The sequence below is a fragment of the Brachyhypopomus gauderio genome, chromosome 1 (genome assembly GCF_052324685.1).
Source record: "Brachyhypopomus gauderio isolate BG-103 chromosome 1, BGAUD_0.2, whole genome shotgun sequence".
Lineage (NCBI taxonomy): Eukaryota > Metazoa > Chordata > Actinopteri > Gymnotiformes > Hypopomidae > Brachyhypopomus > Brachyhypopomus gauderio.
In genome coordinates this window covers 49,323,825-49,340,755 of record NC_135211.1, presented here as the reverse complement: position 1 = coordinate 49,340,755, position 16,931 = coordinate 49,323,825, and the positions used below count along the sequence as shown (strand labels likewise).

General features: G+C 44.6%; 2 protein-coding genes across 5 annotated transcripts in view; both read right to left on the bottom strand.

Moving 5' to 3' along the window:
* LOC143523547 (WD repeat-containing protein 19-like) overlaps positions 1-12,576 on the bottom strand; it is a 37,271-nt gene extending 24,695 nt beyond the window's left edge. For all 3 annotated transcript variants that reach the window (XR_013133397.1, XR_013133398.1, XM_077018081.1), the window contains exons 1-20: positions 12,243-12,576; positions 11,905-11,996; positions 11,750-11,815; positions 10,484-10,609; positions 10,268-10,383; positions 10,037-10,152; positions 9,845-9,925; positions 9,588-9,700; positions 9,244-9,417; positions 8,596-8,666; positions 8,276-8,448; positions 2,329-2,443; positions 2,074-2,180; positions 1,857-1,979; positions 1,523-1,672; positions 1,273-1,420; positions 960-1,167; positions 589-748; positions 332-442; positions 87-196 (exon numbers count right to left, since the gene is read on the bottom strand). Coding sequence is in view for 1 of the 3 variants with exons in the window: in XM_077018081.1 (XP_076874196.1) it covers positions 87-196; positions 332-442; positions 589-748; positions 960-1,167; positions 1,273-1,420; positions 1,523-1,672; positions 1,857-1,979; positions 2,074-2,180; positions 2,329-2,443; positions 8,276-8,448; positions 8,596-8,666; positions 9,244-9,417; positions 9,588-9,700; positions 9,845-9,925; positions 10,037-10,152; positions 10,268-10,383; positions 10,484-10,609; positions 11,750-11,815; positions 11,905-11,996; positions 12,243-12,248 (2,366 nt within the window). In the remaining 2 variants the exon portion in view is untranslated. The remainder of the gene's footprint in view (positions 1-86; positions 197-331; positions 443-588; positions 749-959; positions 1,168-1,272; positions 1,421-1,522; positions 1,673-1,856; positions 1,980-2,073; positions 2,181-2,328; positions 2,444-8,275; positions 8,449-8,595; positions 8,667-9,243; positions 9,418-9,587; positions 9,701-9,844; positions 9,926-10,036; positions 10,153-10,267; positions 10,384-10,483; positions 10,610-11,749; positions 11,816-11,904; positions 11,997-12,242) is intronic.
* Positions 12,577-14,955: 2,379 nt separating this feature from the next.
* LOC143523520 (condensin-2 complex subunit D3-L-like) overlaps positions 14,956-16,931 on the bottom strand; it is a 19,368-nt gene continuing 17,392 nt past the window's right edge. Inside the window, exons 30-35 of one of the 2 annotated variants that reach the window (XM_077018016.1) lie at positions 16,462-16,580; positions 16,187-16,254; positions 15,803-15,850; positions 15,514-15,570; positions 15,311-15,368; positions 14,956-15,182 (exon numbers count right to left, since the gene is read on the bottom strand). In XM_077018016.1, the coding sequence (XP_076874131.1) occupies positions 15,101-15,182; positions 15,311-15,368; positions 15,514-15,570; positions 15,803-15,850; positions 16,187-16,254; positions 16,462-16,580 (432 nt within the window). In that variant the 3' untranslated portion in view covers positions 14,956-15,100. Of the gene's footprint in view, positions 15,183-15,310; positions 15,369-15,507; positions 15,571-15,802; positions 15,851-16,186; positions 16,255-16,461; positions 16,581-16,931 lie in introns of both variants that reach the window. The other variant, XM_077018028.1, reaches the window with a different exon arrangement.

Here is a 16,931-nt window from a genome sequence, read left to right as displayed (position 1 = left end):
GTACACAGCTATAGCTACACTGCACAGTACTCAAACATGTAGTGAACTGGAGGGTTTAAGAGCACACAGGGGCTTAGTAGACTTACACAAACTCCAGCTGTACGGCGTATTCCTTAGATATGAAAGGGATTTCCTCAGGCTGAAGACGCTTAGCCAACTGCAAAGCACTGTCCCAGTGTAGCAAGTCCTTTCTCATCTACACACACACAGCAAAAATAGTTTAAAGCATTTCAGCACAGCCGCAATGGTGTTTTTGCACTGGTGTGTGTGTGTGTGTATGTGTGTGCGTATATGTGTGTGCGTTCGTGCGTGTGAGTGTGAGAGAGAGAACCTCCAGTGCAGCCATAGGATATGAAGAAGCTAGATAAAGGTCTTGAGCTTGGTTATAATCGTTTAAGAACATGGCCAGGTGCCCTGCCAGCAAATTCTGATCCTCCGTCCCCTAAAGACAAGAAAGAAGAGAGCATTAACAAAGAAAACACACACACACGCGCAGACCAACACATATATGCTTACACACACAGACAAACACGCACAGAGACAAACACAGACAGGCTAACACACACACAGATACACATACACACACACCTTGATGTCCTCCAGGGACAGGACCATGCCAACATTGCCCATGTTGCGGTACACTCTGATGGCGAGCTCCACCTCCATGTGGTGGAGACACGCCCGACCAAGCTCCTCCCACGCTTCAGCACGACCCAATGCCTTACACACGGACCACGCCTCAGAGAACCTACACACACACACACACACACGTTATATATTTATTTAATTTTATTATATTTATATATTATATATATATTTATCTTTTAACATAGATTTATGTTGCTAAATCACGGTCTTTGTGTGTGCGTGTGTGTATGTGTGTGCATGTGCACATGTTTGTGTGTTTGTGTGTGCGTGTGTGTGCGCGTGTGTGTGTGTGCGCGTGTGTGTGTGAGAACCTCTTGAGTTGGATGGCTTGCTGCAGCAGTGTGTGGAGCTGCTCTCTACTGGACCCGGTGTGTGTGGCGCTGAGGAAGGAGTGTGTACTCAGCACAACGCCACTCGTCTTCCCGCTCTGGGTCTGGCAAGTCAGCTCACCGTTATGCAGGAGCAGGGGCTTATGGGAAAACGGAAGCTTGGTGGCACCCACCAGAATGACCTTAGAGCCTGAGGGAGACACAGAGGCAGGGAGACATCAATTTAAAAAATTTATTAAAATGAAAACATCGGTAAAACTCTCAGTCAAATCAATGACTCCATCAACAGCCCCACCCTGTATGGTGTTTTTGTGAAAGGCGTAGGTGTAGACTTTGTCCTCATCAAACGCCACAAAGACGGCCTTGTTTCCTGGCCAGTGTTCCCACAGCACGCCCGTCACGGTGGGGGGGAAGTCAGACAGCTCCAGCAGAGACTCGTCCACCTGCAGGGGACAGTGGCAAAGCACCAACAACCTAGCTGATGATCACATGACCAGAATAAATCTGTCGTACAGAAAATTTATCTAAACATGTTTGTTATGTACCGGGCAGTAAAGGAAGCCGTCGCTCTTGTCGTCGATGAAGACAAGGCGGGTGCCGTTGGGGTCGGGGAAAACTTTGCGCACGCCCACTGGGTGGCGATACTCATTCACACTCTGCCAGTCCTCGATGTAGAAGCACTGAATGAGACCAGTCTGGAGGGGGAGGGCCAGAGACAGAACAGGACAGGTTTCTGTCTGAAGTGTCTCCATGGGAGATGATCTATGCAGAACAAACACATGATCCCTGGAGAAGAAGGACCCCAACATTCACCTCCCATGTCATCAAACCGGCTACTGGTGTGTATGGGACTAGGAGTGTGTGTGTGTGTGGTCCTACGTCTGTTCCATAGAAGAGGAAGTCAGTGGTGAGGGCATGGCTGAGGATGTGATATTTCTGGTTGGGATCTGGGAACAGTTTCGTCTGCCTGTCCTCTCGAACGTCCTGACCTTCACCTTCAATCTAAACACACATACATACCTACATTAGTGACACAGAGCACACACACACACACACACACACACACACACACACACACACACACACACATACTGACCATATGAAGCTGAACTTTTCCCTCAAACAATGCAGCTGCATAATCACAGTTCAGACACATACTGGTCACCGTCCCGAGATACTCTGTGTCTTTAAGACGTTCCACACCTGGGTGAACACACACATAAACACAATAATAAACATGCACACAATTGCATAATAATAGCACTAAAAAAGTACTAATAACATGTAAACATGTCTGCACATCGAGTAACTTGTCACTGGGCAACACACTCACAGCCACACACGTACTCACCACCATCCCCCAAAGCGTAAAACCATGCCCTGTTGTTCATCCCCACGGCGATGTGGTACGGCCCCACTGCGATGAAATTAGGCTCCACCTCCACAGCCACAGCAACAGCAGCTTCCTGCATATAAAGGACAAACACACCAGCAGCGGGAATACTGATTACATGTTTATTATAGGGAGGAGGTGAGCGGTGTGTGTGTGTGTGTGTGTGTGTGTGTGTGTGTGTGTGTGTGTGTGTGTGTGTGTGTGTGTGTTGTAGTGGAGAATGGACAACCACAAATCATTTTCTTTCCAATAACTCTCTTGTTGTGATCCTCACAACACCCCAATGGCAAATTATCAGTCACAAATGGCACATGGCACCAGCAGGTCTGAGCTGCTCCACCATTAACGATTGGAACCAAGTTTTAAACACAGACAGGTTTAGGACTTCTGCAAGGACACGTGGGCCACATTTTATGACTTCCTGGCATTTTCCTCTTCCATATTCAGATTTATAATGCTTGTTAAAAACTTCATGTTCCCAAATTATTACTGGATTCGAACATTCACCAATAGACACAACATTCCATGTGCGTTAAGTGGAGACCACGGTGAGCCGTTTTTATAGAGGAATAATTAAACACAAATTTGACTGCTTTTGAACCATGGGTCGACAGTGCCACCTAATGAGATATGCAACTTGTGCAAGCTGAAATGCATAAGTAGAAATCATTTCACTGGAAAGGAGCTTGTGATACACAGTATTTCAAAATTGTGTCAATAATAATGAACAAGGACCAATCTCTCGGTCATATTTTCTTGTTATGCCCTGTGTTTACATGTATCTGACCCATTTCTATCCACCATCTTACAGAGTCTGTGTTGTAAAGTGCTTGTAATATTTATTAAGAACCTCATACATCCTGAGGCTAGTTAAGAAAAAAAGGAAAAATTTCTTTGTTCATGGCAAAAAGACTAAATATGAAAATGTCCCCTTAATGTGTTATGAAAATCACGACCATCTGGCCTTAGGAATCATGTTATTACAATCGTCTCTTTTTCAGATACCCTGATGACGGATCAGATGATGGATCAGGGATATCGGGGCCTCACCCTGGAGCCAGGCCTGGGGGAGGGCCTCCTTGGCAAGTGCCTGGTGGCCGGGTTTCTACCCATGGGGCCCAGCCAGGCACAGCCCGAAGGAGATACATGGGTTCCCTCTCCCATGGGCCCACCACCTGTGGGAGAGGTAGTACTGGGTGTTCAGTGCATTATGGATTGTGGATTGTGCTGTGGCCGAATGCGGGGGCCTTGGCGTACCGATCCTCGGTTACTGAAGCTGGCTCTTTGGACATGGAATGTAACCTCTCTGGTTGGGAAGGAGCCTGACCTGGTGTGCGAGGCAGAGAGATACCAACTAGATATAGTTGGGCTCACTTCGACACACGGTTTTGGTTTTGGAACCCATGGCAGTTCGAAGTACCCGGCATTCTAGGAGTCCTTGGACAGGATACTGAAGGTGCCCCTTCTGGGGATCCCATTGTTCTGCTGGGGGATTTCAATGCTCAAGTGGGCAACGACAGTAAGACCTGGAAGGGCATGATTGGGAGGAATTGCCTCTCCGATCTGAACCTGAGTGGTGTATTGTTATTGGACTTCTGTGCTCATCACAGTCTGTCCATAGCGAACACCATGTTCGAGCATAGAGGTGTCCATAAGTGCACATGGCACCAGGACACCTTAGGGTGCAGCTCGATGATTGATTTTGTAATCGTGTCATTGGACTTGCAACCGTGCGTCTTGGACACTCTGGTGAAGAGAGGAGCTGAGCCGTCAACCAATCACCACCTAGAATGTTCGTGCAGAACATTCGGCAGAGCGTTGACTACATCCCGAGGGAAGTCGGAGACATTGAGTCCGAAGGGGCCTTTTCCGCGCCTCCATTGTCAATGCGGTGGACCGGAGCTGTGGCCGCAAGGTTGTCGGTGCCTGTCATGGCATCAATCCCCGAACTCGATGGAGGACACCTCAGGTAAGGGAGGCCGTCATGCTGAAGAAAGAGTCCTATCGAGCCTGGTTGACTCGTGGGACTCTGGAGGCAGCAGACAGGTACAGGAGGGCCAAGCGGATCGCGGTTTTGACGTCATGGAGGCAAAAACTCAGGTGTGGGAAGAGTTTTGATTGGCTCCTAGAAGATTCTAGCAAACCGTCAGGCAACTCAGAAGGGGAAAGCGGTTCCTGACCAACACTGTATAGAGTGGGGCTGGGGATCTGCTGACCTCGACTAGAGATGTCATTAGGTGGTGGAAGGAATACTTTGGGGATCTTCTCAATCCCACCATCACGTGTTCCATAGAGGAAGCAGAGCTGGGGGACTCGGACGGTGTTTGCCCATCACTCAGGCTGAGGTGACCAGGGTAGTTGGCGGCAAGGCTCTGGGGGTGGATGAGATCCGCCCCAAGTTCCTTAAGGCTTTGGATGTTGTGGGACTGTCCTGGCTTTACATGTCTTTGCAACATTGCATGTACATCGATTTCCTTTTAAAGGAAGGGGACCAGAAGGTGTTCTCCAACTATTGAGGGATCACACTCCTTAGCCTCCCCGGTAAGGTCTATGCATGGCTACTGGAGAAGAGAGTCGATAGTCGAATCTCAGTTACAAGAGGAACAATGTGGGTTCCATCCTGGTCGTGGAACACTGGACCAGCTTTTCACCCTTGCGAGGGTCCTAGAGGGTCCATGGGAGTTTGCTCAACCAGTTCACATGTGTTCTGTGGATTTGGAGAAGGCATTCGACCGTGTCCCTTGGGGATTCCTCTGCTGCTACGGGCTATCCAGTCCCTGTACAGACGGAGCAGGAGCTTGGTTCACATGGCCGGCAGTAAGCCAGACTGGTTCCTGGTGAGAGTTGGACTCCGCCAGGGCTGCCTTTTGTCACCGATTCTGTTCATAACTTTTATGGACAGAATTTCTTGGTGTAGCCAAGTGGCGGTGGGGGTTCGGTTTGGTGGCCTCAGGATTCCGCATCTCCTTTTTGTGGATGATATGGTCCTGTTGGCATCATCAGGCCAGGACCTACAGCTCTCACTGGATCAGTTTGCAGCAGAGTGCAAGATGGCCGGGATGAGAATCAGCACTTCTAAAACTGAGACCATGGTACTCAGTCGGACAAGAGTGACGTGCCATCTCTGGGTCGGGAATCTCTGGGTCCTTGCCTCAAGTGGAGGATTTCAAGTATCTCGGGTTCTTGTTCACAAGTGAGGGAAGGATGGAACGAGAGATTAACAAGTGGATTGGTCCTGCGGCTGCAGTACTGTGGACGCTGTACCAGACCGTTGTGGTGAAGAGAGCCAACTGAGCCAAAAGGCAAAGCTCTCAATTTACTGGTCAATCTTTGTTCCGACTTTTACCTATGGTCACGAGCTCTGGATAGTGATCGAAAGAATGAGATTGCAAATACAAGCGGCCAAACTGAGTTTTATCCCCAGTGTGTCCAGGCTCTCCCTTAGAGATAAGGTATGGAGCATGGTCATCCGGGGGAGGCTCGGAGTAGAGTTGCTGCTCCTCCAAGTAGAAAGGAGCCAGCTGAGGTGGTTCGGGCATCTGGTACGAATGCCACCTGGGCGCCTCCCTAGGGAGGCGCTCCAGGCATGTCCAACTGGGAGGAGACCCTGCGGAATGCCTCAGTATCCTCCCAGAAGAGCTAGAAGAGGTGGCTGGGGAGAGGGAAACCTGGGCATCTTTGCTTAGGCTACTGCCCCTGCGACCCGAACCCGGATAAAGCGGATGAAAATAGATGGATGAATAGATGAATGCATGAATGAATGGATGGCGATCTGAACTTGAATACCGATATACCAAGAAAGGCCATCCTTATGGTCTGTGCTGATGCCAATTGTAATCAATTAATCAATAATAGGCCTGTCACGATAACAAAATTTTCAGAACGATATATTGTCCCAGAAATTATTGCGATAAATGATAATATTGTCATTTTAAAGTGCCATTATAAAAATTTTTCTTGCTTCTGGGCTCCCCAAAGGAGCTTTAAGACAATGTGCCACAATAATAATATAGTAGCATAATAATACAATTACACCAGTTGGCAGTAATGTATTGTAAATCTCATGTATGGGTTCATATTTGAGCTTGACCACATATCTGTAGTGGCAGAGTAAAATTAGATGTCTAATCTCCTTCAGAACACGTGACTTCATTATATAAGGTTGGAATGGCAGTTTGGGAGATAAAGGTTTTCTTTGGCAGTTCATACTGCATGTTAAATCTTTGCAGCATGTTTATAAATGTTTTCTGACTGTATTTAACGGCAGCATCTCTTTGGCTATATAGCGAGTTAAGTCTGGTTTAAGCCTGGTTTAAACTTGACGCATCGCGAGCCGAGCGAGGGTCTGCGCGGCGAAAATTACGTAATCGCGGTGGCCTCGCGCACTGTCGATTCGCGAGGTCGTGCACCTCTCCAATTTTGTAACTTCGCCGCAGCGCAATGAACTGTTTGCGGAGTTCATATTCGGGCTATGCGGAGTTTAATTCATGGAATTAAAGCATTTGTACGTCACTTTAAAGGTCCATTTCAATATTTCCCAGCACGTTAAACTTAGTTTAAATTTAAAATGTTATTTAAAAAAAAAGTTACTTTATAAAGTTAAATATTTATACATATACTCGAAATAATTCGCTTTTTATCACATCATTTAAGGGTTGTTTATTTTCAAAACGCCCAATCTTAGAACGTCTTCACGTTCTCTCATGTTTCATCCTGGAATTACAAGAGGCTCGTATTTGTTAACTGTTCAGTCAGTCAGATATTTATTGTGAAACGAAGTAGTTACAATTTCAAGTATTTTCAAGTACTTTAGCCTAAATTCCAGCACTTTTCAAACCTGAAACACAAAGCAACATTAAAATTCGCCAGGTAAATGTTCCTTCCACTGTTTTTGAGGGGATTTCCTTTATACTACCACATATCGTTTCGAACAACAACGCTTTCACCGTTCGCGGAGGTTCGCGCGAGGTGAGCGGAGTCGCGCACTACGGTCACTATAATAAACAACCATTAAATAATGTGATAAAAAGCGAATTATTTCGAGTCCTATTAGCCTCAAATACGTTCACGAGCTAACACATCTCCACCTGTGTGCGTGGAGGCACTGTTATTGACGTTATTGAAATCTAACGTAGTTGCGGTTTATTCTCATGTAAACAAATTTGAGCGGAAACCCAATGGTCAATTATCGACATCAGCAAAAATGATCGCGGTTAAAAAAATTATCGTACGATAAGTCGATAATGTAATTATCGCGACAGGCCTATCAATAATTATCTTAACAGTCACTCCTTTTAATTTAAGTGTCAGATATTGATCCACCTCCGTGGACTTCCTGCCAAACTGCTCTCCATTCTAAGGCATTTATCTTTGATTAATTCCTTTCCCTACCTGATAGCATTAAGTTGCCACATTGCACCTCAATCGAAATTAATTCACATTTACCCATCTGTGCAGTGAGAACAGTAGGGCAGCACTAGCCCAGGCAGCAGATGGGGTTAGTTGCTCAAGGACACCAGTGGTGGCCTGGGGCATGGGAATCGAACCCACGACCCTCCGGTCACAAGACATGTCTTTCAGTTTTTTCTCCTGCTGACGAATTGTTGGTTAGTCTCATATACCAGAATCGTGTCTGTTTATCATTTACTATGCCTTATGATGCCTATTGATTAATTAATAAACTTCTCGTTTATTAATTGAATGGGTCATCAGAAGAAGTGTGTGTACTCTGTTCAGACATGTTCAGACTCTGTCATAGAATGAGACTAAGGTAATACAGATTAACCCCAAGTAATTAGCCATTAATAGTAATTATCAATTTTCCTATATTCAGGATGCATCTGTAATCAATAATGCATCAGCTGAAAGGTGTATTGGTACAGTGTGTGTGGCATGCGTCCCTCACCCCCTCGACTTGATTGGCCACAGTAACCTCCAGCAGGGACGTGAGGTAGGCGATGCGTGTACCCCAGCTGCCCCCGAGGATGGGCAGGCGGGTGAGGTAGACGTGCAGGGTGCCCTGCTGTGAGGACACAGCCAGCAACTGACCATCGTCTGTCCAGCTGATCTGATCTAAGCCTGAGAGAGCGAGAGAGAGAGAGAGAGAGAGGGAGGGAGGGAGGGAGAGAGTGATGAAGAGAGGGAGAGCGAGAAAGAGAGAGAGGGGTCTCTACACAGCAAGAGCACACGTGGAAGGTAACTGATATAGTGCTGAAGGACAGTTACCTCTACTCTCCTCCTCCAGAGTTACAATGGCATCCATCTCCTTCAGGTCAGTCAGGTCATGGATCTTCACACTGACCAGAGACAGCAAAGTTACTCACAAGTGCTCTTGTGACATCGGTTACATCTCACTTTGCTTTCATTATGAGTTTTGTTGTAGACAGTCAATTGACATGACCTGGTTTTACATTTTGAAATGTTATCTGTTCCTGTTGTTACCTGTGGAGTGTGCTAAGCACAGAACATGTCTGACCTCAGGAACACAATAAATTGGTTCCTTGTAGTTTTGAGCAAACCATTTACGTTTGGGGCCCACAGGAGAGGCTATAGATGCTTTCCTTGACATACTGGGTAATCACCCTTGTTTTGTAGGTAAACTAATTTCATCACCTATAAATTAGATTTACATGTGTAATTTGCCAGTGTGTTCTATTTGCTGCAGGGCAAGTTATATTCTAAGTGTGCATTATAAGTATTTCCCTCCTTTTTGTTTATTAGTGGTCCTGGCCATGAGACTTGTGTTGTTGTGTTGTTGTGTCTGTGCGTTAAGAGCCCTAGTCTGATATGTTTCACACACACACACACACACACACACACACACACACACACACACACACACACACACACACACACACACACACACCCACCCACCAGTTGTCGCCACACGACGCTGCTTTGTTGAGGGCCTGGGCGATGGCAATGCTGGTCAGGTTGTCTTTGTGGTTGTGCGCCTGGAAGAGCTCCTGGCCAATCTCGCGGATGTGTGTGGAGATGACCACGAAGTAGCCATGAGAGAAGCCAATCATGATGTAGCCATCTCCATACCTCCAGAGACAGAGCGAAAGATGCTAAGCTATTGGACAGTGAATTTACAGGACAAACTAGGAAGCATGCCCAAAAGTGCAACTACACTGAATTTTCCAACTATCCTTCAGGTATCCCATGACTGGGAAAAATACATATGTGTACGTGAGTGTGTGTGTGTGTGTGTGTACCAGCGGTATGAGACGATGTTGCCATAGCGCTGCTGGAAGGCTAGCTCGATAGGATTGTCTGGGTCGTTCAGGTTAAACAAGAACAGGGTCTTCTTCCCCACCGCCACACTGACCTAAAACACAGAGGTCACTCAGAGGTCAAAAGATCCTATGCTGCCAGTGTCATAACAGAGGACAACTGTGTGAAGCAGCAGTTTTAAACCCGTCACATCTGACTTTATCATAAAGAATGTACATTAATATGTGTGTGTACCTACAGTGCTCTCTCCTGGTGATGACCTCTCATCTGTCTTCATCACAGAAAACTGAATATCTGCAGGGTCTGCCCTAACAGAGGTCTAACGGAGAGAAAGAGAGAGGGAGAACATTGAAGTAAAGTTCTGCTGCTATCCAAGGAACCCTAGAAAGGTAACTGTGGAATCTCTCTCGCTTGCCCCACATTCACAAACCTGTCTAATGGTGTCTCCTTCATGGTTGCTGACCGTTATATTGCGATCCTCACTTCCCAGTGCTAAAAGGTTCTGGGAACTCCAGCATCCGCAAGTAATCTTTTTTGTGTGCTTTCCTACACACACACATGCACCATTATTGAACCATTGGCCTACCAACACTCGACAGTGCATGTGGAACAGTTGCTATATACACAGGTGTGTGTGTTTGTGTATATTAGTCAGTCTTACCCAGTACAGGAATCTTGCGAGATGTTTGCTGGTTGTAGATGAGCAGATTTCCTTTAGAGGTACCAACTGCCAAAAGGGGCCCGGTCTTGGACCAGAGAAGAAAAGACAACTGATCCCTACAACAATTAGCAATAGCACAGATACATAAACACAATAAATAAACATTCCAGCCAAATAATATACAAAAAATGGTATTTCACATTCACACACACAGACCTCATGCCACTGTCCAGCTGTGATGTTTTATTTACATTGGCGTCCCATAGATGAATGGAGCTGGATTTCTCTGCAATCACGGCTAGAGTGTCGCCATCCTTATCCCAATCCAGAGACACACATTTTCTGCAAATGCAAACATATCTTGAACATGATCATATCATGCATTTTGTACATTCATTATATAGCACTATATATACTAACAGTATAAAGACAGCATAGACCATGCTCCTGGTTACATTTTGACCTGTAGGATTTTGCTCTAACTCTAATCAAAATATTCGTAATACAATAAATCTATTATTCAATTATTTGAGAATGACCTGATAAGCTACACCCGAGATTATATACGAGTTCCAACTAAATTGTGGTTTAGCGCTCGAAAATTGGACAATAAAAACTAGGTTTACTGAAGGAAATACAAGAGGGCTTGAAAAGGTGTTCTCTGTTCTGAACAGAGTGTGTGTCTGTGTAATGTGTGTCAGAGACAGAGGTGCTTAGGTGTGTGTGTGTGAGTGCATGGGTGGGGTGGGGGGGCACTGGTTGGTTGTGAGAGTATTAGAGTGTAACGTGTGTAGAGTCTACTGTATATTAAGTTGTTTATGGTGTGTGGGAATGTATGTGGTGTATGTGAAAGTGTGTTGAATAATGTGTTCGAAGGTGTGTAATGTGAATGGTGTATATGTTGTATTTGGGATGTGCTATTCAGAATTTAAAATTATAATTGCCAGTTGGAGTGTATGCTCTCATAAAAAAATGATCAAAAGTCTTGTGAATAAATGATTATAAAATCGTTAACTATGATTTTGGTGTAATTGTGTGTGGTTTGACACAAAAATGTCTGATTTTTGACAAGTCAATGGGAGACAATGGGACAGTTTTCAGTGCCTAGGGCCAAACAAATGATCATAACTCTAAAACACCAATAAGTGATACAATAATGAGATATTCTGACTTGAAAGAAAGGACAAGTTTATCTACCATTTAAAATTTAAAGAGAGCTTCTAGGTGAAGGTTTAAGGATTTTACAGCAATTTATCCAGGAGGTTTTGATCATTTTTCATGATAGCACACACTCTGATGACTGGCAGTTATAATTTGAAATTCTGAACATTTCGGAAGTTTAAAATATTTAAACATACATGTATTACAAATCCAATCAACTAAAACAAAACAATAAAAACGAATCTAGACTAAAACAACAGCCCACGTCTCAGAGTTGAGACCTTTTCAAGTCCTCCAGTTCTAACACCGCACACTATTTACCCAGGCAGACCGAGTTCGTTCATCTTCTGTCCATGACGGTCGAATATCTTGACGGAGTTGTCGAGCCTAAATATTTGGAAGGAAGGACGATACAATTATTTATTCCTTCAACGACGACCACAAATAACCCAAGTTAACGAAAATCTGTTCTTTACCCAGCAACGGCGAGATAATTCCCCAACGTCTTTTGCCACTTGTACTGCAAACATGATCCGGTCCAAGCCTTCTCTGAGAGACTGAAGACTCGCTGAAAAAGAGAAAGGAGAATAAATCCTTGTGTTGCTTTTTAGCGTTCACTAATGAAATGTAATGAAAGTTAGCTTAAAAAAGCTAAACAGTTAGCCTGCCGATGCACTAGCCAGAGGCCTTTATGAAAGCGACGAAGACCCCCCAGTGCGCTGTTGTGCAAACCACATCACAAATATCGGTAACACGTAAACTGAACACAACGCTACTGGATTAATTTAGTTAGCTAGCTAGCGAGTTTACACACCTTCATTTTGTTTGTCAGCAGATTTCCCAGAGTGCCTCGCTGCGAAGCGTCTACGTCTCCCTTAGCGACCAGCTAGCAACGTCCAATCAGAAATCACCATGGCGTTCGGAAAATCAGTTTTTCCAACTCCGTCAAACCGTTGTTTTGCTTTCGTGTTATAAAAGTAAATTATGACTCGCCTCATAAGTGAATAATAGACCAAAGTAGTCCACGTTCACGAGTTTATATTTGCTGTTTAGATGTTAATTTCACCCCTTTTCACTTATATTTTAATAGCGGCAAATAATAAAACAGTAAACAGTCTGTCCCAAAACCTACTGAGCTGACTACGTAGACAACGTCGTAGGGCGCGCGCTCCCGACACGTAGTCTGTCCCACTTCTTAGATCCCTTAAAGATGCTGCCTACTGAGGTACCTTAAGATACTGCTTACTGAGGTACCTTAAGATACTGCTTACTGAGGTAACTTAAAGATACTGCTTACTGAGGTAGCCTACACTACGGTCCAAAAGTTTGGGCTCACTTAGAAATGTTCTTATTTTTGAAAGAAAAGCAGTTTTTTTTTTTCAATTTAGCTAACAATAAATCCATCAAAAATACTCTCTATACATTGTTAATGTGGTAAATGACTATTCTAGCTGTAAATGTCTGGTTTTTAAAGCAATATCTACATAGATGTATGGAGACCCATTTCCAACAACCATCACTCCAGTGTTCTAATGGTACATTGTGCTTGCTAACTGTGTAAGGAGGCTATTGGATATTTAGAAAACCCTTGAAAACCCTTGTGCAAGTAGGTTAGCTAAGCTGAAAACAGTTTTGCTGATTAGAGAAGCTATAAAACTGACCTTCCTTTAAGCTAGTTGGCAAAGTGCCAGTGTCAACATCTACAGTGAAGAGGCGACTCGGGGATGCTGGCCTTCAGGGCAGAGTGGCAAAGAAAAAGCCATATCTGGCTAATGAAAGAAAAAGATTAATATGGGCAAAAGAACACAGACATTGGACAGAGGAAGATTGGAAAAAAGTGTTATGGACAGACGAATCAAAGTTTGAGGTGTTTGGATCACACAGACGAACATTTGTGAGACGCAGAACAACTGAAAAGATGCTGGATGAGTGCCTGACACCATCTGTCAAACATGGTGGAGGTAATGTGATGGTCTGGGGTTGCTTTGGTGCTGGTAAAGTGGGAGATTTGTATAAGGTAAAAGGGATTTTGAATAAGGAAGGCTATCACTCCATTTTGCAACACCATGCCATACCCTGTGGACAGCGCTTGATTGGAGCCAATTTCCTCCTGCAACAGGACAATGACCCAAAGCACACCTCCAAATTATGCACAAACTATTTAGAGAAGAAGCAGGCAGCTGGTGTTTTATCGGTTATGGAGTGGCCAGCGCAGTCAACAGATCTCAACCCCACCGAGCTGTTGTGGGAGCGGCTTGACCGTATGGTACCAAAAAAGTGCCCATCAACCCAATCAAACTTGTGGGAGCGGCTTCTGGAAGCATGGGGTGAAATTTTTCCAGATAACCTCAGCAAATTAACAGCTAGAATGCCAAAGGTCTGCAATGCTGTAATTGCTGCTAAGGGAGCATTCTTTGACGAAAGCAAAGTTTAAAGTAGAAAATTATAATAAAAAAAAATAACATTATTTCTACCTTGTCAGTGTCTGGACTATATTTCTACTCATTTTGCAACTCATTTGATAAATAAAAGTATGAAATTTCAGGGAAAACACAAAATTGTCTAGGTGACCCCAAACTTTTGAACAGTAGTGTACCTTAAAGATACTGCTTACTGAGGTACCTTAAAGATACTGCCTACTGAGGTACCTTAAAGATACTGCTTACTGAGGTACCTTAAAGACACTGCCTACTTAAACACCTTAATATGCTGCCTACTGAGGTACCTTAAAGATACTGCCTACTGAGGTACCTTAAAGATGCTGCCTACTGAGGTACCTTAACCTGGACGAACTTTAAATCAGCACTGAAAGGTCCCGCTAAGGCAATCCCCTTATACAAACTTGTATGCAGATTAGATTAGTATTTATGCTAGCGGAGTTTGAATTCAAACTTAAGCCTCAACACATTTGTTGTGCTAACAAACTTCTTAGCACAACAAGTAGCAACCTTAGGATGACCAAACGTCCGTATTTCTGCTACCTTATCTAACGGCAGAATTAAAATTGCGATAAAAAAGGGAAGAGGAGAATCCATTAAAAAACACTGGTCGCTTACACAAGAAACTAAGGTAAATAATCACCAGTCGCTTACACCATTAACCGAGGTAAATAAATAGATAAATAAACGGTGAGAACGTGCGAAAATAAGATCGTAGCGCGAGACGCGTAAAGGCTAAGATATACTTGCTGTTAACTACGCGTTCGCGTACGCATCATGGCTGCTTCGCGTATCCTGCGTCGGTTTGGCGCGTAGGTCTTGCACGTCCTCCAATAGTTAACGCGACGCGTACGCGAACGTTGTCTACGCGAACGCATGGGCAAACAGCAAGTATGTTTCCAGCCTAACACGTTGTTAGGTGTACAGTGCTGGAGAATAGGACTGAATCACAAACGTTTTGTCTAAAAAATAAAGTATTATATATTTAAGTTGAATTAATGTTAGACTTTAATACTTATACGTGTAAAGACTACCAATATCCCGGACATGTAATTTAAACATAACACTCAAGGAAAAGTTAAAACAATGTTTAATTATTGCTTTTTATTTACAGAAGGAATCATACATTTTAAAATAGTTAATGGCAAGTGGACTTATGTGAAGGACAGTGACAGAAAATGAGTCATAGATACAGTGTGCTGTGGAGGCTGAAAATATGTAATAGCGCTGGTCTTTATAACTTCATTCTTCTGCTTCGACTTTGGCTTTTCCTCACGACAGGAGACTCGACGTTCCACTGCCTGGGTGCGGGAGCTCTGAAAATGGGGCACATTGAAAGCAGCTCTCAGGTTAACCTACAGGCACTTCAACAAAGCATGACTGGAATATAAAGGACAAGCTGCCCAGAGGTATCGTGAAATTTCCCCTAGTGTCAGAAACTTACCGGTGCTCAGGTGACATCAGATGTAGAACGCTCTCATTCTCAGGCGTGCTGTTTCTACCTGTAGCCCAACGCAAACATTACAAAGAGTGAGGCTGGTGGTGAACACATCTACAAATAAATGGCGTGTCTAGATGTCAAACTGATTTGCTTTTACATAAATACATGACGTTAGGTGTAAAAAAGTGGAGAAGCAATACCTGTACCTGGGTCACAATGGATGGCGCTGACCTGTTCCCCAAACGTCAACTCATTGATGCTCCCTGCAAGGAAACACAATGTCAGTGGGACAAACTCAGGAGAGCAGGACAACAGGAGATGGACAAGCTGAAGGTCAGAGAGCTCGTCAGTGTGCATTTGACACTCTGCACCCCCATATTTATCAGTACAACGATATATAAAATCAAATCCATGACCTTGTGGTATTAGCATCGATACATGGTCTACCTGCTCTACCAGGTGAGTTACAGGACACTGTGAGAAGTTGTGCCTTACCCTGTGGTGTGCTGATCGCTCTGCCATCAAAAACCCTCTTTGCAGGTTCTGCATGAAGAACCACAACACATTTTGTAAAGTTCTGCAAATGAGCGCTTGCTCTTGCAAGAACGCGAGTGAAAATTAATGTAAACAACTATATCTCAGTGTGAAACTATAGTGCAGCAGTTTACACAAGCTACTCAGATTCTATGAGGATCTTAGGTCTACACCATTAAGCTCCACCACTTTCACTAATCACACCTCTTTAACCAAAAAAGGATCTTATTCTGAATTAAACTGCACTTCTCTGTAGGATCAGCTCAAAACTGAGTAACTATGGTAGACAATGAAATAAACTTACACTGACTGAAGATGTGTTTAACTTCAAAGACTGGAGTTTACCTGAGGACCTTGTGCCCTGGGAGGCTCTCTCTCCCATGGGGGTCAACAAAGCAGCAAACGTACGGCGTCTGGAGGAGGACAAAATTAATAATTCAAAACACTGTAGATTAAAAGGCAAAAAAATACTACTTGTATGATGCAATGTTTTCTCCAATAATGAGCAATCGTATCTCACTTGTCTTTCCCCAACAACACTAAGAATGCTGAAGTGTCACTGTACACTCCTCCCCAAGGACAGAGTGAACAGGGAGGGCGGAGAGAGAGGAGGGGCTTACCTGAGTGTGTCAGAGGATTTCGGGGTGTGCGAGATCCTCTGAACGGAGCGAGGGGGGACCAGGGTGGTGGGACCCCGCTGAGGCAGAACACCCGGGTCAGGAGATGAAGCAGCGCCTCCCTGAACACAGCCAGGGTGGGGGTGCATGTGTGTTAGAGGAGGAGTCTCACTCTAGGTCTTGGAGACAGAGTTAAGTGTGTGTGTTTGTGTGAGAGACCTTAGTCCTGGGTGACTGGGTGAAACTGCTGAGGTGTGTGTGTGTGTGTGAGAGAGAGACACCTTAGTCCTGGGTGACAGGGTGAAGCTGCTGAGGTGTATGTGTGCGTGTGTGACCTTAGCCCTGGGTGACCGGGTGAAACTGCTGAGGTGTGTGTGTGTGTGTGTGTGTGTGTGTGTGTGACCTTAGTCCTGAGTGACAGGTTGAAATTGCTGAGGTGTGTGTGTGTGTGTGTGCGTGCGTGAGACCTTAGT